Below are 24,158 nucleotides of genomic sequence, written 5' to 3' on the forward strand. Positions count from 1 at the left end.
AAGGTTTATGGTTATACACTATGAAGGTGTCAACAGAGAAATGCATCCAACCCGTATTAAGAAACTGTGCCTTAAAATGAGACGTCAGGACTTCTGTAATTTTGTGATGTCACGACTGTACAGTCACCAACCGCCCCAGCACAGCCCACCAGGACCCACCATCCAGCCTTTTTGTTTTTAAGTTAATTAACAACGCAACACCAAACGGTCATTCTGTTACGAAGGTAGACAGCTACAAGACAATGAGCCCAATCCCAGCTGACATTGGGCAGGGCGGGGTACACCCTGGACAGGTCACCAGTCTATCGCAGGGCTGACAACCACACACACACTCACTCACACGCCTTCGGGCAGTTTAGAGTAAAGTGCATGCCGTAGGTGACCTGTGGCTGGCCTGCTCATCAGCCAATCAGAAGCATAGGCTCAGAGATAGACACAAAACACCCAGAGAGAAGTGTGAGGGAGGAGATTAAAAACTAAGCTGAGATGGTTTTTTGGTACTTAAAACCACAAATATATTGTTTTATGGATATCAAAACCTCAAAGTGTAAAATATGAGACTTTAACCCTCTCAGTACCTAAACATACCAATAAAAAAGTTTAATATTACTGTAGTCACTTGTCTGTAAACATTTTACAATGGACATTAACAATATGTCCTCATTATATTGACAGAAAATGTTGCAATTACATTTCCTAAGAAACATATTTGTTGCTGCAGTTTAGTTTTACAGAAATGTAACATGTAGGAGACAGGGTTGGTCAGGGTCAAACACTATGTGGGAGACAGTTGTGGGAAGTCCCACAGAAAGTCTCTGGGCAGCAGCTGTTCCCTGCACTTTAATGCAGGTGGAGGAGTTAACTAGATGCACATTTGCAAAACCAACCAGTTAGTCCTCAACCTTAAAGTCCTGTCTCTTGCAAAACTTTTAAACAAATGTGACATTTATCACATTTGTTTAAATTTTTGTTTTTGAGGCTCGTTTGTTGCTCTTCTGGCCATCGGGGGGAAGACACCCATTACCAAGTTTATAGCTTAAAGCTTAAATGCAGTTGATTTATTCTCTTTTGCTGAATGGAAAAATCTGCACAATATCATTATAGTTTGTTTTCCTTACACAGAAAGGGAAGAGAAGGTGGACAAAGGTCAATACACAAACACCAGAACACTATATCAAACAACAAAAGCTTTTTTATTATAACCATTGTCACTTTTCTCAGTCAATATTGGCAGGCATAATTTGTTTTAGGCAGAACAACGTGGTGTGAGTTTTAGAGTGAAGCAGTAAGCAGAAAAATAAAGAAGAGTACAAAAATACAACCTCACTGTACAAACGCTGCACTGTACAAAGCAAAGAGATGGGAGGGCTCATCAGACCTCAGACTCCACTGACGTATGGCACTTTAAAAGACTGAAACAGTCGAGCCTGAAATCATTCTCAGGAAACATGCAGGTGTGCGATTCTGTTAAAAACAACACTTTAATCAGGTGTGTGTCACACTGGTAGGTCTGTAACAAATCCCCAAACATTTGAAGTGGTGTGCGCATTTGTCTTTGGTGAGACTGAATAAGATAAATAACAATAATAATTTGAATGCAGAAACTTACTGAATCATTTCATCATCATTTTCCATCCAGAATATTCTTATTAAGTTGTATGAGGAGACTTATATGTAATAAACTGTTTAAAATTAGTTGTTGTTTTTATTTTTTTCAGAAGGTGCACTATGAAAGTAGTGGCTGTAAAATGCCTCTGAAAACTGTGATTATTGGATGGGATTGATTTTCAGTATTGATTCTTTAAATCAAGCTTGTACTTTATATATATGTCAATAGTCATTTTGTTTTTAGACTTTAATTGGTTAATGTACGCTTGTATGCACAGTGAACTATAAACACTCAGCTGCAGACATTAGAACAAATCAATTACCAGAGGAAGTCAAACTGCTTCTTGTGAATGTCCAACTATACAGCAATAGTACCAACATACAGTCTGACTGAACACTTTACTGCTTTCTGTTGCCTTTTCTTCCAGTACCTGAGTACATGTTCAGAAAAAAACACAGGCTCTCATAAAAATGCAGCCATCTCATAGATAAAGTGTGATATGGTTAAACCGAGCAGCACTGTAGATGCAGAATCAAAGAAACGATCAATTTCCACAAGTGTCAAAACACATCTTGGTCACTCATGCAACACAGAGTGTGCACACAATTGGTAAAACTATCTGGAAATCTCTCGTGCGACATAAAACAAACAGTGTCATGCAATTTTTATGAGCGATCAATAATAATTCCTAATCTTTCCACTGACGGAGCAGCTACGCAGCAGATCAAAACATGACAAAGATGACTTGCAGGAACCATTCAAAGAAAGCAGAAGAGATCCTCTGTCTCTGCACTACTGGAAGCCAATCATGAGTGAAGCGCTGAAGAAATGCTGAGCAAAGAAACTTCACTTCTTGCAAAACACACTCGCTAAAGATTCAACTGCAAACTCCAGATATGTCAGTTCTAACAGCAGCAACGTCTTTCACTGTCCATCATGCATCAGGGGTATGCAAATGCAAATGCAAATGCAAAAAAATAAAAATAAAAACAAAACGTTAAAAAACATCAACAGCAGCAAAATATGAATAAATAAATACATCATATCACAAAACACATTCATCTGTGGACTTAGTCCACATGGCACAGATCACAACAGAAAAAATAAAAACAGACTGTAAGAAAATGTTTTAGACTTCCAGAAATAGCTTCAGTATTTTTGGAGCTAAACTACACCACAGACTGTAGATCGAAAGCATCAGTCCTAAACGCACCTCATTCTGGATGAAATGAGGACTTCCCACTGAGATCTTGAGAATGCTGCAGGCAACACGTACTGAACCTACAGTTTGCTACTGTACGCTGGGCTATCAAACAGGCATCAAAGACCCACTTCACTAACGGGCCGAGTGGTGATCGACATGTGACCACTGCTCCGCAGGTGCTCGTGAGGACTCAAAGGTCTTGATCTGTGATGGATCAGTCTTTGCTCTCGGTGCGCGTTCGTCTGATGACTGAAGAGAAGAAGCTTCGGCCTTGCGGTGGTCCCATTAGCATGGGAGCCTGGTTCTTGTGGACAATCTCAATCTGGTGTTAAGGAGAAAGAAGAGTTGAAGATTTAGTTTGGCACTACAAGCTGCCGGTCGCTGTAAAATTTAAACAATATGGAAGGACACAGTGTGGTGAGGAAACATTTCCTTTGTGCTATTTCTGGTGCTCTGTGTATCTGTTAGCTCCTTGTTTCAGAAATATGAGCCACAATCAATTACGGTTGGGCAAAGTCTATCGAATTGAGAATGGCTACAGTGAGACATTGTGATGGACGATGACAATGTCTTACCATGCTGGGTTCAACAACTGTCAGACAGTCAGCAACCAACTGCTTCACTCCAATCGATAAAAAAATCTTTTAATCTTGTTCCAGCACTTTTGGTCAAATTACATTCATACATTCAAAGTTTATTCACTTGTACCTTTGGCTGTGTTTCATTGAGACTTAATGCTTCTCTATAAACTGATGGTATTTTTGTTCATTGGTGCAAACACGCCAAAGTCAAACAAGTCCTAGTCAAGCTAAATTTTTTAACTAAACACTACCCCTAACTTTTCAGCTACGCTAACACACCAACACTGGTCCCTCTCCCTGTTTAGACAGATTTCCATCCATTTATCTAAAATGGGGTGGGTTTGATATGATGACTAACAGAGGATTGCTGCTGAAGCATTTTCGTAAACAACCACTGCCGCTGATGAGGAAAGGTCTACTGAAGTAAACTGGATAGTTTGCTTAAGAACTGCACCTTAACAACTGGTCCCGCCCTGTACTACATCACTCTTTGAGTTGCTCTGATTGGTTGTGGGTCTAAATGCCCAGAGGCATTTTAGTCTGCAACCATTAACGACTGTTGGAAATCGGAAAGGGGATGAGAGGTTCCAGACCCAGTAGCAAATGCGCATTTGGTGAAACACTAACCTTTCTTCTAGTGGCCAAAATTTACACTGATTTCACTTTGTGAAATCATTGGCAGGATAATGCGTCATGTACTGAGTTACTGGCAAAACAGGAAATGGCTCTTATAAACATTGCTCCATAACACCACTTGTGGTCAAAAACTCCACAGGGTGCAAACTGGAGAATTTCTGTATCTTGAGACACTCTCTACATTCTGGTGCTGAGGAAGGTTGATCAGTTCGTCAGGTCACTATCTAATTTTGCAGAGGGTCCAACAACATTTCAACTACTGTTTCACCACTGCAGAGGGCAGTTTATGTAAACTGACTCTCAAGGGATCTACAGAAGTTCTTGAAGGGAGGCCCAGTGACAGGTGAGGTTTATTTTACTTGTAATTTAATTAATAAATAAAATAATTCAATTAATCAGTGCACACTCAAGAAACAAACATTTCTAGCCACAGTTCATTATACCCACTGCCATCTCATCACATCATCATCAACAACATAAAATCTCCCATATGGGTCCTGAGTCCATATGGGTTCTTGTCAAATGGGGTCTGTTGGCATATGAGTGTATATTTGAGGATCCTTAATGTGACAAACTTTGAGATTCCCTGGGGTTCATGACTCTGATAAAGAATGGTATAATACATTCTGGTAAAGTATGGGCTTTATGGGTAAAATCTGACAATATCCTGTTTCCCAACAATGATGCCATTTCTTTTGAAGGTTGTAGATCAATGGAACAACAAATATCAACTATTAGGGGCTGCCATATTAAGCACATAATTCATTACACTGTTGCACTAAAAGTCTAAAGGCAGTAATGGGGAGAGGAAGTGCCACCATCTGCATTAAAGAGACCACATTCACTTCAAAGGAAAGCTGCCATTTATTGTGCTTGCACTCTGACTCCATAGCAATTACCAGACTTTCTTCCAACATTGAACATGATTGAACTTAATGTTCCTGATGTACTTTACAATATACAAGATAACCTTTTTGGGAAAGACATTGGTCACAAAAGGAAAATCTAAAGGAATACCTAAGATTTGGAGGATAAGCAGTTTTAAAGATGCAACATTAGGCATTTACATGGCCCAGTTAAAGAGCAATATGGCACAACAATTAAATTAAATGAATTATGTATGTAATGTACCCCATCAAAAAATCATCCAGGTTGATGACTGAGAGGACATTAAAAACAAGACTTAACAAAGTGGCATTTTATCAAAATCATGTGTAGTAATAGAGCAAAATTTCAGTCTGCAGCAGTTATTTCAGACCTAGTTATCAAAGACACGGTGATACACGTCATATGCCACTTCAAAATGCAAATGGTTTGATGGTGTTAAATATGTCATGCATGCAGAGGAGCTGAGGTGCATTTGCATAGCTGTTGTTAATAATTAGTAGGATAACATCCCATTTCATCTGTCATGTTTTTATAAGCATTTAAGAGGTCAACTGATTCAAATTCAGTCTCGACATACAGTATGAATAACTTGCCATGGAAATCACTGCAGCACAATTATGTATTGTCAGATCCAAACTTTGCTCTGTGGACTTGTGCCAGCAGATACAAGAGCACTTGCAGGCTACTCATTTTGTCATGCACTGGGTTTTTCTAGCTTTGCCTGGGCGATCCATATGTAAATCTCGGCAGCACTTCATCTGCAGCGGTGTTGTAATTAAAGCTAAACACAACAGTAATCAACACAAACTGAGGAGTTTCATTTTTGAAAAAAATGAACTTGGGATAGAGAGCAAACACTTGTCGAGGTACACATTGTCGATATAGATGGTGAGCAAATTAGAAGAAGTAAGACTTGCATCATTAAGTATTTGTTATCATAAATTGCTGCACAACCCCCCCCCCCCCCCCCCCCCCCCCCCCCAAAAAACAAAACACAAAAAAACAAAAGCAATGATCTGTGGGAGAAATGCAAGGAGCAGATAACTGCACTAAATACCAGTCTTTTATTTTGAAATCAGTTCTTTAACAAAATTCTTTAATTCTTTTTTCTGTTTTATTTCTTAACATCAACATTTAATTGCATTGTGTTATGCTGACATGTCTTTCTATTATTTTGTAAACTCCATTTGTGTCAGCGGAGGCAGACTAAATAACAGAAACACCTCTCAGAGTAAGGCAGTTCAACAGCACCACAAACTACATCCTCCACAATGATCACTTTCAATAAAAACTGAACATCATAACCTTCATGAAGGGGGGAGTTACTGCAGGACTATTGTGTTGATTAACAGTTGCATCACTGTTGCGATGTCAATCAATCACAGTCCATACACGCCCACACACTCCTGAGAAAAGCTCCAATCAGTGGAGTGAAAATGTCCGTGCAGGTGTAGTAAGGCTGTGTGGGGGCAAGTAACCAAACACCAGCTGAAAATGTTTGCTTTTGTTGATGTTAAAGTTCTCACCTCGCTGCAGTGATGTAATAGTGCACTCACTCTGCTCGTCGCAGCACAGATTCACTGTTACGTGTGATTGCAGGCGCAACAGATTGCAGTTCTGACGACACACAACATGGATGGATCGGTGTCATAAAAGGTGCTACAGACTTACAGACCAGAATAATCTGGTGAAAAAAATCAGTTCAGTCTGGCGTTGAGTTCTCTATAAGCTCCTGTTTAGCAGCCTAATAAAGCTGCAAAGCCTCAACCCCATTGGGAAGCACTTCATGTTTATGTTCAGTTGTCAGAAAGTGGTTTATAGATTATGCAATATATGTTTTGGCTCAACTGTGGCTGTGTGCAATACACAACGAGGAGACATTTAATGACTTACAGTGCAGGGAGTCTGCATCCAAGGTTCACCATCAATCTGCATCGGGAGGGATTTACTGGTTCTGCAAGTAACGAAGAAGACATCATGTTATGGTGAAACTGTGTGTGTCAAACTATGGTGAAAAACAAAACAAGAACTTTAAAATGTCATATTAGACAACAACAAACGACAGGAAGTGATCATTTTAATATTCAAATGCTTAAATTAAACTTATAATAAAATAATGTAATCATTTTTTTGATCAGAAGTAATTTTTGCAGCACAGCAGAGTTGTGGCTCAGTCTAACACCGACCTGATGGTCACAGAGGAGCACTGTGCCAGACGTCTTCCAGCGCTCTTCAGGCCGGTGTAGATCTGACCCATCTCCATGGCTCCTTCCAGCCCCACCACCTCCAGCAGCTCGTCAGACAGGTCTAAAACACAAAGGAGACAAAAAACACTTTTCACATTGAGAGTCCAGCCAACTGGGCATGTTTCTATGATAGAAGTCCTGTGCTGATATAATGGCGCCAGATACAAACAAGGCAATGAGAAATTCTGTCCAGATATGAGCACATATCATAGTTTGTTACTTTATGTTTGCTTATGCCTTCAAAGTGGAGTTTTACACAGGTAAATATGCTGAAATTATTCAGTAAGTAATAAATACAACATGTATGTTCCCATTGTTGCCTCTGAAAGTTGTCAATGTTGTCTGAAAACCAACAAGTAAACGCTGAACTTTAGTAAGAAAGTGAGGAAGCAAAGAATGTGTGAAGGAAAGTGAGGACAAATAAAAGAACATGACATGTGATGTTCCTCACTTCAGACTCTGCGTTCTGCTTCTGAAACATTTAACATTCACCGTTAAAAAAGAAAAAAAAAAGGCAACAAGAAAAACAAAACAGCTATTAATTAGATTGCACCGGCAATGCAAAGCAATCTTGTGATCATATAATTATTAATTTCTCCTCTGTTTTGCAGTTATAAGCATTGATTTTGCCCCTGTTGGAAGCCCAGTGTCATGCAGGGCCCATCTGTTTCAGCGGCCCGCGCTGCCTCCGACTCTCCATCGACTCGTCCCTCCACAAATTAAGAAGCTGCTGCCTCGCTGTTGGGAGTATACAGACACTAATTGAAACTAAGACCCATTTTTAGGTCCTTGGTGCGTGCGAGCGAGTTAGCTCGCTGTCACCGGTGCTGCTCCATCGCTGTCATGTTTATCTGAGCCGTGTTGGTTTCCTGAAGGAGTGTCGTAGGTAATGTTGCTGTTTCATGAGGTGTTGTTGTGGCTGCCAAGCTGTGGTGTCCAGGTGTCACCATGGTGATGGACATGCGTCTGTCCTTATCTCAGTGCTGGACTGTGAGTGCAGTGCTTTCCAGGGTCGGAGTGGAGGAGTGTGTGTACACACACAGCGGACCTCTTGACACTGGGCTTTAAAGCTGCTCCCCCTCCCTTCATGACTTCTCACGTTAATGCTAACAGCTAACACAGACCCGCACTGACACGTATGATGGACAGTGTCACCACGGCGATAGGGCTTCCTTGTTGCCCGGGGCTACAAAGATACAGTATACCCATGGGTGCTTAGTGTGGGAAAGACCATAGAGCCTCTCTGCAAATACAACAAGGTCAGGAAGACTCCTTACAGTCAGTGGATGTTTATTAAAAACACAACTAAATATATTTGTCCTGCTGTTTTGAATTTAACCATCACCTTCTAGAACAATCTTAACTCAGAATACAACAATATTTGACTCTGTTTGAACACAATACTAATGCAGACATACTGTTTACAGTCTCAAACAACTGAAAGACCTCATTTAAAGGAATAGTTTTTCCATTTTAGAAAGTTTTGACATTTTAAATTATTGATTGATGATAATCATGAGAAAAATGTGGTAAAATCTTTGGTTGTTAATCCAAAACAGTCCTAAATTCGACAGTGAGACAAAGGCAACGGACAGCCGATTTCGATGTCTGGCAACCTGTGGCAACATATTGACGGTGTCAGAAATTTAAGACCAAATTCTCACCGTGTGCACAGCTACAGAGCCAGTCAATCAGAATATGACACGAAATGACACCACTACACTGGCCAGTGCAACATTTTATGAGCGCCATTTTTGAATTAAATTTCGGAGGAAATGAAATGAAAAGGAGGTTTGAAGCTTGTTCATTAGGTGAGCCAATGACGTGCCTCTGTTTTCACATATCTTTTTATCCACTTACAATCTGACTGATGCCTCGAAACTGATGTCATCCAGTCTGACACAGACTACAATTAGATTAGGCTTCATTAGACTCATCTCACACAGTGACATGCATAAAATTACATGATAGATGTTGTTGCAGAGTCGATAGGCGCCTTTAGATGAGAAGATCGTTTCAGTTATCATATCTGTCCTTTCAGTATGGAGCTGGAGCCATGAGACTGTTTATCTTAGCTTAGCATAAAGACTGGAAACAGGGCAAACAGCTAGCCTGACTCTGTCCAAAGGTTACAAAATACGCCTAGCAGCACCTGTAAAGCTAAGCTAACTAATTAGCATGTTACATCTAATTTCTTTAAAGGGGCTATTCATACGTTTTCACAGGTGGTGGTGATTGTCGCTTGCCGAGAGCTTCATGGCAGCGTTCGGTCTTCAGCGCAGACTGGAGGCTACAGCGAGTCCCTACCAGACAGTGGCGAGATGGGCTAGCTGGTTAGCATGCTAACTTCACCAGAAAAAATTCCTTGTATGTGAAAACATACTTGGCAATAAAACTGATTCTGATTCTGATTCTGATTCAGAAGAAGAAAAGAGGAAACAAGCGGTAACATCGGTGTAGCTTTCCACTGCTGGAAACATCTCCTGGTGAGTAAAGGAATGAAGTTTGATGCTGATCTCAACAGCAATAGCAAAATTTACAAATAGCTCCTTTAATCCATACAAAGACAAAAACAAACAAAACTAAATATCAAGCTGTTCTTTAAGATGTTCCATACTGTCTTGTTTTGAGCAAAACCACAGATAATATTTCTATTTCTGTCACTACTTAAAGCCCAGAGGTAATGAATAACATGCTTTCATGTTGGACCAGGATTTTGAAATTATCTTAAAATGAGCCTACACTTCAGTGTCTTATTTTCCCCTATTTTAATAAGGTGCAGAGACATGATTTCAATAAAGGATAGTGAGTGAAAGTCAGACTTCATCTAGTGTGATTTACTGGTGAATTTCCATTTTTATTTCGAATCAGCAGCTATAATTTCACATATTACAGGTGCAAATGAAATACCTGGAACAATAATCAAAAATAGACTCTGCCAAATATAGAAACAGCACCACTATGTTTACTGTCCAAAGATAAACTGAGTCACCCAACTGTTTATACCAGAAGGAGGTTGAATTAAGAACACACAAGATAAGCAGCTGGTAGCGAAATATAAACCCAGACATCCCTTACTTGACTTACCATCAACCTTATGTGCCTCATTTGGATGATTGCAGCAATATTTGACTGCGATAAACACACAACACACTCAGAGACACAGAAGGTGACAGTCGTATGAATGAATGTCCATATGGGAGATTCACAAAAGCAGCGCTGTGGCTTTAATCTCAGCCATGCCTTCCAGTCAGAGTGTGGGATTAGAAACGGCGTCCGTGTCACTGTCAAACAACTACCTGTCGAGGCCGGTGGCTGCACTGACACATGTGGAGCGACAGGGCGAGAGCGAGGGAATAAAGGAGGAACAGCGAGGGAGCGGAGCAGAACCAGCAGCCGATCAGCTGAAAGTAAAACTAAAGAGGAATGGCGGGAGGAGGAGGGAGGGTGCGTGGAGGTCGATCCTCCAATGAAAGCTTCATGGGGCTTGTCATGGGGCATCAGTCCCCAGCATCAACCCCCTCCACCCACACATCAAGCCTTCCCCACCCCCACCCCACCTGCCTCTGCAAAAACCTCAGTCCCATTCTAAATAATTCACTCCGCAGCCATTCCCTTCCACCTGAGGGGCTTGTCTCCTGGCGTCACCAGCGGGACGATTTAACAGCTCCCGAAAGGTCAGGTTTTTTTTTTTTTTTTATGTCCCAACCACCCTCCACCCATCCACCCATCGATTCACACACACACATTCAGACACAAACACACACAGAATAATCCCAACCAACAGTTTGATCTGTGAGTCGTGCTCGGCGGTGCCCCCTCTGGCCTAATGCACTCCTGTGTTTACCTCTAAATATGCCGTTCTCTTGATCTGACAACTTAGGCCGCTCACCTTGAGGGCACCTTCAGCAAGGGCATCCATCCTCACACACACACACACGCACACACACACACAGGTGTATGCCAACACACATCAATAAACACACACAGGCAGACACAAATGGGCATGAGCACACAAAGACACACACCCCCCCTCACACTAAGTGCCTTCCCGGCTTCAGACTATAACCTTTTTTTTTTTTTTTTTTTTTTTTTTTTTAAACACAAACACCAAACTGATTGATTTTTATTCAGGGATTAATGGAGTGTTCATCATAGCAAGGTTGGGCTTTGAACTATCCCCGTCACAGTCTGCCCTCCTCTGTCCCACACTGCGTCCTCACCTGACAGTCACATCATCACATTAGGGAAGTTAAACACATCCAAACATGCAACAGCATTTGGTCTATGTTTTATTATTTTACAATTGAGCTGTTTTTCCTCTTTCTTCCACTCCCTCACTGTCCCTGACGTGATTCTGACTTTCTCTTGTTCTCTCAGGTTTTCCAAAGATCACTAAACATTTATTTTGTTTTTGATAGTACAGTAAACGCTGCCACAGATTTTAACAAGCTTTGAAGGCGCAACAGCCCCTGAAATCCAAAGGAAACAAAAAACTGAATCATATCAGTAAAAAAAAAATTAATAATGCCTCATGGACAGCTTCACAGAGCTCTGTTTTTACACCAGTCATGTTCTGACCCGTGAAGTCTCATAAGGGATCACTGGCAGCCACGTCTGGAGATCCTCACTGACTCGTCATGTTTCAAGCCCGACACTGATTGTAACATCCACTTGATCCCCAAGTACAAACACACAATCACTGCAGGAAACCTAAAAACATACTGCGCATCACCTGAACGGGCAGGAGTCAGACATGATGGAAAATAAAAAACAAGAACCAAAGAAAACCAAAACTCGTGGCAGTGGTTCATTTATGTGGTGAAAAGTATGTTTTGTGCTTGTTTCTCTTGATTTAGGATGAGTCCTGTGATGCTGATTATGATTTTGCATCTGATGTAAGACAAGCATCATTGTTGTCAGGTACAAATATTCAAAATGTCAACTTTCAGGAACTCTTAAAAAAAAACAGCCTTGTTTCAGCTCAAAAACAATTTATTTTAGAGAGTCTCTGAAACCAAGATGATTTAGTCATCCAGCAGTGAAACAATCCTTTAAGTGATCTTTGATATTCAAACATGCTTAATAGTAAAGCAGGTATAATTTTACCATGTTCACCAAATAGTTTAAACTCGCAATGTTTCTTCTAGACTGGTAAGTAAATTGCTGTTAATGATAACATTAAAACAAATAGGTCATTTAAGTATATGGGCTAACATTTGCTTATTAGCATTAAACACAAGTAGAGCAGAGGCTGATGGGAAGTCAAATATTTGATCATAAACCAGTAAACCAAGTATAAGATAAATTAAAAATTTGACCTGCTAGGGATAGAAGAAAAGTCAGGGAATCACCAAAGTTGTTAGAATTTATTCTTTTCAGGACAAAGAATGTCTGTCCATCTAGAAAACCTGAGACTTTTCACTGGTTGCTTAAAAATCTGACTGGATGGTTGGGGTAGATGATAAGTCAGAGGGTCACCACAATTAATAGGATTCATTCTCTTGGCTGAATGATTGTACTAAAGTTCGTGGCAATCTATCCAATTTGGTAATCGTTGAGATATTTCATTCTTGCCTTGACTGACTGAACAACTGACAATGCGATTTCCTGAAGCCATGTTGCACAGGATGTCCAAAAAAAGATTTTTTTAAAAATAAAGAAGGAAAAGAGAAAAACTAAACCCTACTCCTTTTCACTATATCAACAGAACCAGATCCATTTTGGTATTAATACTTATTGGATGGGAATACTGCATCTGCTACGGCCTTATGGATATTTTTTTGTTTCCATAAACTCCTTCAAGTGGCTCTCACCATTTCACCAGTTACCACAGAGCAGCTGACTCATTCTGCTTCATTCATTCATACATTCCCATTGATGGGCTTCCTTTTGACGTAAATGGATTCAGGGGTATGCCCAACACCCCCCCTGAGTCCGCTCCTATTAACTGAGCCTGCCCACTGGTGCCTACACAGACCATTAATACACAAGTGACAGTCCCAAACAGTGACATGATTGTACCTCTTCTTTGCAAACAAAACCTGCTAGCTATGATTCACCTTGTCATCAGTGAAATATTCATGCACTTGCGAAAAGTTTGGCCAAAAGTTTAGTCTTTGTTCTATCTGATTGGGGCAAGGACACAGACTGTCTGTGGGCTTTAGGGAAAAGAGACGCCCACACTGTCTAACCTATTCAATTTATAGTATTACTGTCCCATAGCACTAACCAACCACGATCAACGGTACATGCGGGGCAGAGGAAGTGCTGTTGGTGACTCACCAATTACCTCACCATGCGTCAACATTTCGTTTGTTTGCGTTTGTGAGTCTACAGAAATGCAAGCGGCTCTCTGAGACTGTACTTTAAGCTAAATGCTAACATCAGCATGGCAACGTCACAATGACAATGTTCAGATGGTGATGTTTATATCGTTCACCATCTGAGTTTAGAGTGATGGCAACGGAGTCATCAGGATTCATCATTTGGAGGCCACAAATGTCTGCGCAGGGTTTGTGCCAATCCATCTCGTGGATGTTGAGATATTCCACTGGGTGAGTGAAAACTTTGAACTCCTGGTGTTGTTAAATGAAAGAGCTTTATCTTTTGGGGACCATGACATTTCACGGCAATCCATCCAGCCCACATTGATATCCCAGGTTGCTGAGCATGACTAAAAACATAGATTCTGTTTGTATTTGTGCTCTGATGTGCGCCAATGACTGCAGGATTTATGCAAACAATCCCAACAGTCTCAATTACACTCACGTCAAATCTTATGCGGTCAAAGGTACCTTGAACTGCAAACATCAGCTCTTTGGGGTCGACCACTGGTGTCCTCTTGTCTTGGCCCTTTTTTCCTCCCTTTCTGTTTCCCCTCCTCTTCTTGCTCTCGCCCCAAAGGTTGGAGCCGCCATGCATGCTGGGAATGTTGAGAATGGCAATGCCTTCCAGGGAGATGCTGCTGAGGTCCAGAGTAACACCATCACACTTTTAGAAAGGAGAAATAAACAAAGGGAAAAGCTAGAATTTGGCTTATCATACATCTTTCATATGGGAAAGCAACATAAGCTGCATCACGTGCATTTAAAAACTGGGTAGTATTATTGAATGGCTAAACACCCACAATTCACCTGATGAACAAGCATATATCTGATATAAATATGCATTTGAACCAACCCATGCATGTAGCTGTGAAACAGTTGTTTAGTTCACAGATTATCTGGTTCGCAGTGCTAACTCAAATTGTACTAAAGTAGTGAGCTAGGTCATTCACCTGAGCTTTGGACCAATCAAAAGTCTCTAAAATGTTGTAAAATCAGTTGGAACAGTTGAGAGGCAGTTGAGCTACAGTGATGGTGACCTCCTGTTTCAGTCGAGTCTCCTTGTTCCTTTGTCAGTCTGTATTTGTTTCTGAGCCTCTGCCTGGACCTGTCTCTCTATCTGAGCTGTGACCCGTCTCTCCATCTGAGCCTGAGCCTGAAAATGTCTCTCCAGCTTAGTCTTAGCCTGTAATTGTCTTTCGGGGGAAAGGTCTGACCCTCAGCCTAAACATTTCTCTTTGTCTGAGCCTGAACCTGAGCCCGTCTCTTTGTCTGAACCTGAGTGTGAAGTTGTTTTGCCGTATCAGTCTAAACCTGTCTATCTGAACCCGAGCCTGTTTTTAAACCACCATTACTGTCAATTTCATCCAATTTTGCTGAAAGGAGTCAGGCCAGTAATAAAAGAGCTCCATGCCTACTCTACTCCAGTAGGTACTTATCCAACACTAATTTATAAAGACCTCTGCACTGTGTGGATAGCTCTGAGAATGGGGAAGATGAATTGTATAGACACCTTCTTCATTATCACTCAATATCACACACAGCAGGGTCATGTAGGGCTAATTACCTGTGTGCTGAACTGAGGTTCAGTGAGAAGCAGGTGGTGAGATGCACAGATAGCCGTCACACATCAACACTTTGTCTGCGTGAATTTGAAACTAGTATAAATTCAGGCTATTTGTGGAACAATGGTTGACCAGGATATTTTACCTGACCAAATATTCCTAATAATATGAAGAATGTATGCCTGCGCAGGATTCACGTGATAGAGTTGATATAAGGATAATGCACAAAAGCAGTGACTTTCACAAACATGTCTTTTGCGTCTTTGTTTCTTTTCTGTCTCCACAAGCTGAGAAGGCATGGTTTGATTTACCTCAACCTCCAGAAAGTCGTGGAGCTTCTTACATGTGGCCGAAAAGGTCTCCGAAGTGCCAAACTCAAAGTACCACAGCTTATTCTTTGTTCTGAAAGAGACAAGACAACAGGAAGTGCAAAGGGACCAAGAAAAGAGGAAACATAGGAGTGTTTTCCCCACATCAAAATCTGAACCTTGTATAGTCAAAGCATCTCTTCTTCTCCTCTCTGTCTCTAGCCCCCTATATGCTGAGCTTATGACAAAGAGGAACAAACAGCAGACTGTTCTGTAAAGGTGTATTTGTGTTTGAAAAAGGGTCTTCTAAACTACACAGGAAATACACCTCTAATGTTTACCGCTGACCAAAATCACAGAGTCATTAATCTCTACAGAATGCATAATGTGCATCATTAATCACATATCGAAGCAGATGATGAATCTAAAGTAAGTTAAGGAGGCATCTGAGGGAGCACATGAGGTGACCACTGGGTACCCGTGCCCAACATTAAGGCCCTGTGAGGGGTGTAAGAGGGTAATCTACCTGCCCCTGCAATTAACAGAGGACTGGGGTGCTGCTCCCCAGGCTTCCTACTGCACACATTCCCATTACTAAGGCTGATGATCAATGACCTCGCAGGAGTGAGTCACCATCTGTCCCTAGGCTGCTTACATTCTCATGGCTACAAGAATAAAATGTCATTGTCGTCTTACAATGACATTAGCATTGATAATTTGTTGTAGCCCTTTTTGTTAGATTTTATTTTTATTAGTGAAACTCGAAATATCACAGATAAAATAAATCACAGATAATTTTGCAACTGTTAGAGCCTTATAGGTGGATGGGGACGTGAATGTAAAGCTTGTGCTAAAGTATAGGGGTCATTAAAATAACCAAAAAAAAAACCAAACTAACAATAATTTAAAAAAATGTCCTGGGAGCCTGTATTAGACAATCTTTAAGATGTAATGAGATGCGGGTGAAATTGTTAATTTGGGGTCCATTCATCCATCCATCCATAGTAGAGGATAACTGTACAAAATGTGAATGAGCTTTTTCCTCAGTAACCTGGGACCTGTTCTTATTGGTGCGCAAATAAACCCCTGAATGTCACACTGGGTCAGGCTTGCCATCAATAGTTTGTTGTTGATATCTACAGGAGTTAGATGAGAGGCTATTTCATACAGCATGTGGAAGATCAGCACAGCAGCTTCAGATCTGAGGAGCATTAAGAGTGAGGATGTTGAAAACATCTGCTGAACCTTCAGGTGATGTTGTTACCCTCATGCACAACTTTTCATGCACATGATGCGATTCCAGTATGAAAATTACAATCACATAGCGACACATCTTCAACATTTGAGCAGGTTTTAAAATTGCTTATGCAGTATAGTAAATTAGATTTTTGGTAATGGCATCATTTATTTCTAAAAGACTGTGTCCACTACACATATAGTTACACTGCAGCTCCAGAGTTTTGCAAGAGGTCTGTACTAACTTTTTCCACTCGCCACTGGTCTGAGGTGAATTACTCAATGGAACATGTTTCCTCTCGACTCTTTGTGGCAAATATCCAAACCTCCTCTTAGTGCCTTCAGTGAAAACAGACTGCAGAGTCTCACTGAAGGTGGGAAACAAGTTAGGTATACTTTATGTTTCCTGGAAATTATTAAGTGATGTTAAGCTCTGCATGTTGATTTCTCAACAAAAAAGAGGGTTAGGTTAATTCTTTACAGAATCCCAGATGGCTCTTGAGGAAAAAACAGACAACAACACACAATTCATCTCAAAGCTTCAAGGAGAGAAAAAAAAACCTTCAACAGTGCTGACATGCAGAACTGAAAACGGTAAAAAATGGCCTTCTCTTTGCTGGAATCAAAGCACTACAAGAGGGACGTATTAGTATAAGCAGAGTAACAATCACTGAATTATTGATTTCCTCATTAGGACTTTTGTCAGGACCATTTAGCCACTTTATAAATGAGCTTTCATTAGGGTACTTGCAAGGTAGCTCAACTCGCGGTTGATTTATAATGTGCAACATGGTCAATAGCAGAGGGATGGGAGCAGAGGGAGGTGGGAAGAGGCAGGAGGGCGACAGGGCCATGTTGAGAAGCTTTCTACAACAACACGTCCCTATGTTTCCTCCAGCTCAGTAGTCCAGAGGGAAAACCCAGGAGAACACATGAACTTGTGCCTGGGCAATTTTGCAAACAAACAAATGAAGGTGGCTACTTTGAAAAGCATATTCAAAACTAGTGGTTGGTGACTGATGGAGAGAATGGAGCCAGATATAGGAAATGCTTTGGATCCTTTGACTTTGCTTTGTTGTTGCTTTATTGAAACTGGTTTTGATTGTTCAAGAGCCTTTGATATCTGAAGCCATGTTTAGACTGAATGAACAGAGAGTTTTAGAGTCAACAAAGCTGCATACAAAGTCAATGTAAAGACATTTTGCATTGGGGGTTACGTAGTTCCCAGGTTTTGACAAGGAAGAAGATTTTGTTGGATAAAAACCAGGATATCTCTGTTCCTGTTGCATCAATTAGATTATTTTTTAAAAGCTGTCCAGCATGAGTCCAACACTGTTATAGAAGTGCAATTCTATATCAGTGGAATACTTTTTTAAGGCCTTATATCAGTGGGCTCCAAGAAAAAAAAATACAATCTCCATGCTGCTACATCATTCACCTGCTGGGCAGAGTTTACCTGAGAAAAACACCTACTGTACACTCAAGAAACCTACTAACCTCCAGTGATTCTCATTTAATTTTACAGCATGAGTAGAGTACCATCCTAAACAGAGAGCTCTGCGCTTCTTTTTACAGGACAGCAGAAGCAACTTTAACAACAGATACAGTAAGAGACAACGTCTGACTGTCCTGTCGATTCCCACCACTTAACCTAACAAGCGCACCATGGCAACAAATCACTTCATGTCCCTGTTCATTAGGTAATTAGGAGCATCTCATTGGCTGGATTGGATTGTCGTTTGTTATCTGCCGACTGATGCTAAACACTGGACTCATCTGACAGACTGACTGCGAGCAGCGTCTTCAACAGTGGCTAGCTTACACCAGGATTAATAGGGAGTCCATTTGAGTAAGATGATACTTTTATGTTAGATAAAGAGGACCTTACTTTATGGTAAGTGCAATAAAAGTGAACATAAAGTGTTCATTTCCTTAAACTGTTGGCTGACTTTTAGCTCCTGTATCCTTCCAGGACATGTTAGAAGTTCATTAATAATGTTTCCTGTGGGAGTGATTTGTGCTTTCAGAAAAAAAAACAACAGGGTCCTGTTCATGTCAGGTTTTTAATTCTCACTGTAGCCACAATGCCTCTGCTGTGACTTTACCTGCAGTGTGTCAATGCAAAGCGTACTGCAATAATAACTTTAGCGGTAACTTTAGTGAGATCAGCTGTAGTGTCACAGCTGGCAGGCCAAAAGAAAACAGTGGCTCAGGTTTCCAGAGCTGCTGAGGTGTCGTTTATTTGCACAAACAAATCATAATACGAAACTGAGAGAAGGGGACGAATACAAATTTTGTGGCCAAGAGGGAAAAAAAAAAACACACAGAGCTTTATAAAAACAACACAAGTTGAGAGACAGGTGAGCTGAACATCAGGAAGACAAATGTAGCTCAAACAGCCTGAATCTGAACAATACACCCATGTTCATCAAGCCTTCGCTGCTTGGTCACCATATTAAAGGATGTCAGAGGCGATAAGCTTCAGTGTAGCGTCACTGTCCTGAGGCCACAGCACCTTCAGATGCACTTTCCACTGGCCACACTGAACGCGAGGCACAGCGCCCATTGATTTTTTTCCCCTCTGACACTTAATCTAACCCACAATGATCTACGACCTTATTTTCACACTAATTTCTTCTTGATCAGAGGTGATAAATATCGCATTGACATAACCAACTCTTTGTGCATTGCATCAATGCACTGTTTTGTTTAACATGACACCGCCTGGAGCGCTCTGACTCCGACTGGCAGCTTGAGAAATGACCCAAGTTGCATCGTCTTGCCTTCAGAGACGCAGCAAGCAGTTTGAAAAATGTATTTTTCTCTGTTTCACTGCAATGATTCCAATATGTTTTTTTGAAGTACTGATACCAGTATAGAACACCCAACATCTTTGGGAACAAGTACATATACTACTAAAATGAAGCGAAATGATAAGCTTGAGTCCTAAAATATTTTTTCCTTTTCTCATATTCTTTATTCATATTGGTGAACCGAGTTGATTTAAAGCTACACAGATTTGTGTTTTATGTAAGTTTTTAGTCCCCAGAGTTCATGACATTTCGGACCAACCTTGTGACTGTGACTACAAATAAATGTAATAACTATAACTCTATAACCATTTTGTTGATTTACAGGATAAAGTCTGACTGAAAGTTACATATTTTTAGACACTTAAACGGCTTTATTTCAATGTGAAGCAAGTCTGAAATATATTAATTGAAATGCTCTTGAAACAAAGCCAGTATGTAACTTCTTCAAGACCTTCACTTTTTAATCAAATTTAGAGCAGTTTCAACCTAGACCTCTATATCTTCTGAGCTGTAGATCATCAAGTCCTGAGCATGGATTCCCAAACATTTTACATTTACACGGACTCATTTGGCAGAAACTTTTATCCAAAGCGACTTACAAGTGGGGGGCATCACTAAAGTTTCAGTGCAGTAGGAAACCTTGGCGTAAGTACTAAGTACTACGGCTATTTAATAAGTGCAAGGAGATCAAGTAAAGAAGTGCACCAAAAGTGCATCATAAGTGCTGGTTAGGCATGTTAGGGTGTGTGTCAGGAGAGGAGGTGCTCTCAGAAGAAATGAGCTATCAAGAAATTCTTGAAGATAGAGAGGGGTGCTTATGGACGCTCATGAACCTTCAAAGCAAAGAAACGTCTTCTTGCAACCTCTCAACATGGGTTTTAAATATCTAAGCTGTGGACAGTTCAGCCAAAAAAGTGATCTGTGATAAAGTGTTCTAAACTCAAGCTTGACACTTGACCTTTTTCTGGATGTCTTAGACCTATTCAACACTTTTCTTCAATGAACTGAACTTGCTTATTTGTTGAAGTGGCAAACTATGCAATTGTTGTGGGGACTGGTCACTGGTATGTGGTCACCGAATAAGGTTTGGGAGAAGGCGAAATGTTTAAGAAAAAGCTAGTGAGTGAACTTGGTCACACAAGGTTGGCGAGTTTAGAGTGGGAAACTGTGGCATCATTCTTTAGAAACCACTTACATAAATTGGTAATACTGCAACTCAAGTCAGGTTGAACAAGTAAAAAACAAAGTCTTATTTGTGATACTACGCCACCATAATGTAGCGACTAGAACCATTCATTCTGGGAATTGTTTGACACCTGATGTGAACTTAACAAAGCAATACTGTTAATTAATGATTTCATATTGTTTTCGAGGCCTGAGAGGTGTTTAAGAAATGTGTTTATCTAAGGTCTGGCACCTCCAGCAACACATCAGCAGGGAGAAGTTAGTTAGACTTCACTTTCTGCAGTGAGAGTGCAATTCAGTCAGTGATCTTTCTTCATTACCTTTTGAAAGGTGCCAGTCTCTAATGTGCTTCCACACACCCCATGGGTTGTCTGTGCCAGCAGCTATTACAACCCATAGTTACATTTTATTGTTAGGCGACCTCTAGTGGGTGTAGTATGTATGACAGGAGCAAAGGAGGACGTCACATGACGTAGTTAAAAGAGCGACGGAGTTCACGTTAGGAGAAGGTTGGGGTGGGGTTGGGTGTATGAGTCCATAAAACAAATGAAATAAGTCTTGCCATGGTCATGCTTAAGCAGCATATACAAAATGAAAGATGAGATCTCTTTCACTTTTCCATAAATAGTGGGGTATTTCAGTTTTTTTGCCTCCGGGAGTTGCCCGTCTCATGCACACGTTATCTCAGTAACGCCTTGAGGGAACTTCTTCAAATTTGGTACAAACATTCACTTGGACTCAGGGATGAACTGATTAGATTTGGGTGGTCAAAGGTTCAAGGTCTTGGTGAGCTCACGTTCTTGTGAATGCAATATATAAGGAATGCCCAGTGGGAATTTCATTAACTCTGGCACGAACATTCAGTAGGACTCAAGGACAAACTAACTAGAATGTGTAAGTAAAGTAATTGGTAGCTGTGCTTTCAAAGTAGCTTCCTCAACACTGTTAAAAACAACCAAGGTCCAGAAGGTGTATTGTACGAATGTGTACATTTTGACCACTTCTGGCAGACAACCACAGCACAAAGGGGATATGACGCCACTGACAGGCAACCAAATGAAACGGACCAGTTACCTCGATTAAAATTACGGATTACTTCAAGTTTGAGAATTGCTGGACACATTTGGGATAATCTAAGTACACAACTCAACAAAATATATAACATAGGCCTAGTTGTTTTTAGAAATTTTAATTCAGAAATGTTACATATTCTACCTTTAAATAATAAATGGCTGACAATGATGTCAGGGGGTCACAATAATCATCAAAAATAATGTTAAAAAAATAAAAAGAATTGATTTTCATTTTATTATTAAAGTGAATCTGTGAAATTATCGTGACGGGTTTTTTTTCCACATCGCTCAGCCATACTACTGATGCAGATTCTTGTGTTCATTTGAGATTATGTGTTTTTTTGGAATGTGTGTGTGTGTGTGTGTGTGTGTGTGTGTGTGTGTGTGTGTGTGTGTGTGTTCCCACTGAGCAGGGGACAGGGCCACAGGTGAGATCCCTCTAAATTACACACAAGTGATCATTAATTATAGATGACACTTTGGTCACATAAACGATTTCATCCTCAAATGAGGTCTGAGGGCGGCCGCTACAGAGGTCCGCCATGCTTATGTGTGTGTGTGTGTGTGTGTGTGTGTGTGTGTGTGTGTGTGTGTGTGTGTGTGTGTGTGTGTGTGTGTGTGTGCATGTGTAATTTAGAGCGCCATCACCTGTGGCCCCGTTTCCCAGCTTGGCAGGAAACACACACACACGTACATGCGAACACACACATTAGCATGGGTGTGTTGATGGGAGCGTGTGTTGGTGAATCCGGCGGCCCCATCCAGCACATTGCAGGGCTTTGATGAACATACTCATTATGCTAAAGAGTGCTCCATGCCTGGGCTTCCCTGTGCCTTCAGGAAAGGTTAACTCAGGATGGTTACACAGCACAGCGAGAGCCTGTGGGCGCACGGGGGGCAGAGCGGCTCTGGAGGAGTGCACTGACGGTGTTAGATGTCTCAGGACCAAAAATAGATCTGGGTATGCAGAGCAAATATCATGGGAACATCAAGGTGCCATGATTGGTGCCACAGAATAAACAAACATTGTAGGCGAAGCCACAGCACCTTTCACACTGCCGCTAAAAGGTCCCAAATCAGATGTTTCCCCTCACAGATGTCACACTGTCTAATTATTTAAAACAGCTTGATAGAATTTTATCGGGTATCAAATCTTTTTAAGTAGTTTGTTAATTTCGCTCAGCAAATTTCAACAGCTTTGTGTAACAAAAGATAAATTTGATAACTTGATAATTCGTCTAACCATGTTAATGATACGATTTTAGTTGTTATTTAGTGATTAATGACCAATCAACTATCAACTATCAAACCTAAACCATGGACATTCTGCTGTGCTGAAGGGGGGCAGGGCCTGCACCACATATTCTGTCTGTCTGTGAGGACTCTCAGTCGTCCAGGTTAAGTGCCTGGGATCAGTCACTTAAAACTGAAGAAACTTTTTGCATGAGACACGAAACATCTTCAAGAACCTCGAGCAAGACGAGTTGCTTTTGTGTAGCAGAACCATGTTCTGCGACATTCATGACGTTCCCTGTCCTGACTCTGTGGTGAGGGAAGAGGCCGTCTGCTCACTGGGGGGCTGTGTTGCTGAACATCAACTAAACAAATCGCAGATGTTTTGAACGCATAATGCACTTTTCCTTAAGTTACATGAAGGTGAACTCGTCGTCGTGTTGCTACAGGTCACAGAATCTGCAGGGGTCACAGCGTAAGACCAGCGGATGGCTGAGGTCCAGCACCCGTCCTTCCCAAGTTAAAAGACTCAAGTTATTACTTTAACATGCAGTAATGTAAATATTTAAACCAATGACCCCTTCATGAGTAACCTCCGCAAATTCTGTGTTTTGCAGTTTGTTTTTTTTTGTTGACTTTAGGAACATTTTAGACGACGCGCCAGGAGGTTATCAGGAGTTTGTATTTGTCATCAGTCTTTCATTTTTCTTTGCTGGTGGTTGTAGTGTCAGAGTGAGAGGCAAAACAGATTAAACTAAACAGAGGATATAAAAGCAAAGATAAAGGTTTTGCTGCAGGGCTTCACAAATCTGAGTATTTTACTTTGAACTGGATCCAAAATGGAGCCGGCTTTCTGAACACACCCATATGCTTGGTGGCCAATTGTGCTTTCAAAATATGACCTAGACAACACAGATAATATCACACAATCACATAAGTAAAGTTTTAATAGTGCAGCTGATCCTGTCTGGCAATATGGATGCTTTGTGTGAGGATGATACAGATTCAGATTGGACGATTGTACAGCTCACGATTTATGTTCAGTGGCAACAATCAGTGCCAATGCAGGAAGTGCTTTGTCTTATCTGTAGCAAGGTGGAGGGTAAGGTTGTGGAGGGTAAGGTTGTGGAGGGCAGGGTGGTGGGTGGGCGTGTAGCCCATCCAAACTTGATGGGGTTCATGTCCCATCACTGACCTACTATTAATGCTGCCTTCCTATGTAGTTGCCTACCCATACCTATAACATAACTAGGAG

At 41.0% G+C, this 24,158-nt stretch overlaps 1 protein-coding gene across 3 annotated transcripts in view; it reads right to left on the reverse strand.

Annotated features, from left to right (window-relative positions):
* Nucleotides 1–1,174: 1,174 nt before the first annotated feature.
* Nucleotides 1,175–24,158, reverse strand: part of dgkb (diacylglycerol kinase, beta) — an 83,470-nt gene continuing 60,486 nt past the window's right edge. For all 3 annotated transcript variants that reach the window (XM_071470800.1, XM_071470801.1, XM_071470799.1), the window contains 5 exons: nt 15,367–15,457; nt 13,962–14,157; nt 7,105–7,225; nt 6,812–6,872; nt 1,175–3,135 (listed from right to left, as the gene is read on the reverse strand). In XM_071470800.1, the coding sequence (XP_071326901.1) occupies nt 3,028–3,135; nt 6,812–6,872; nt 7,105–7,225; nt 13,962–14,157; nt 15,367–15,457 (577 nt within the window). In that variant the 3' untranslated portion in view covers nt 1,175–3,027. The remainder of the gene's footprint in view (nt 3,136–6,811; nt 6,873–7,104; nt 7,226–13,961; nt 14,158–15,366; nt 15,458–24,158) is intronic.

The sequence above is a fragment of the Trachinotus anak genome, unplaced genomic scaffold (assembly GCF_046630095.1).
Source record: "Trachinotus anak isolate AG129_WGS33_773 ecotype Australia unplaced genomic scaffold, CSIRO_AGI_Tana_v1 ptg000032l, whole genome shotgun sequence".
In the NCBI taxonomy this organism is placed as follows: Eukaryota; Metazoa; Chordata; class Actinopteri; order Carangiformes; family Carangidae; genus Trachinotus; species Trachinotus anak.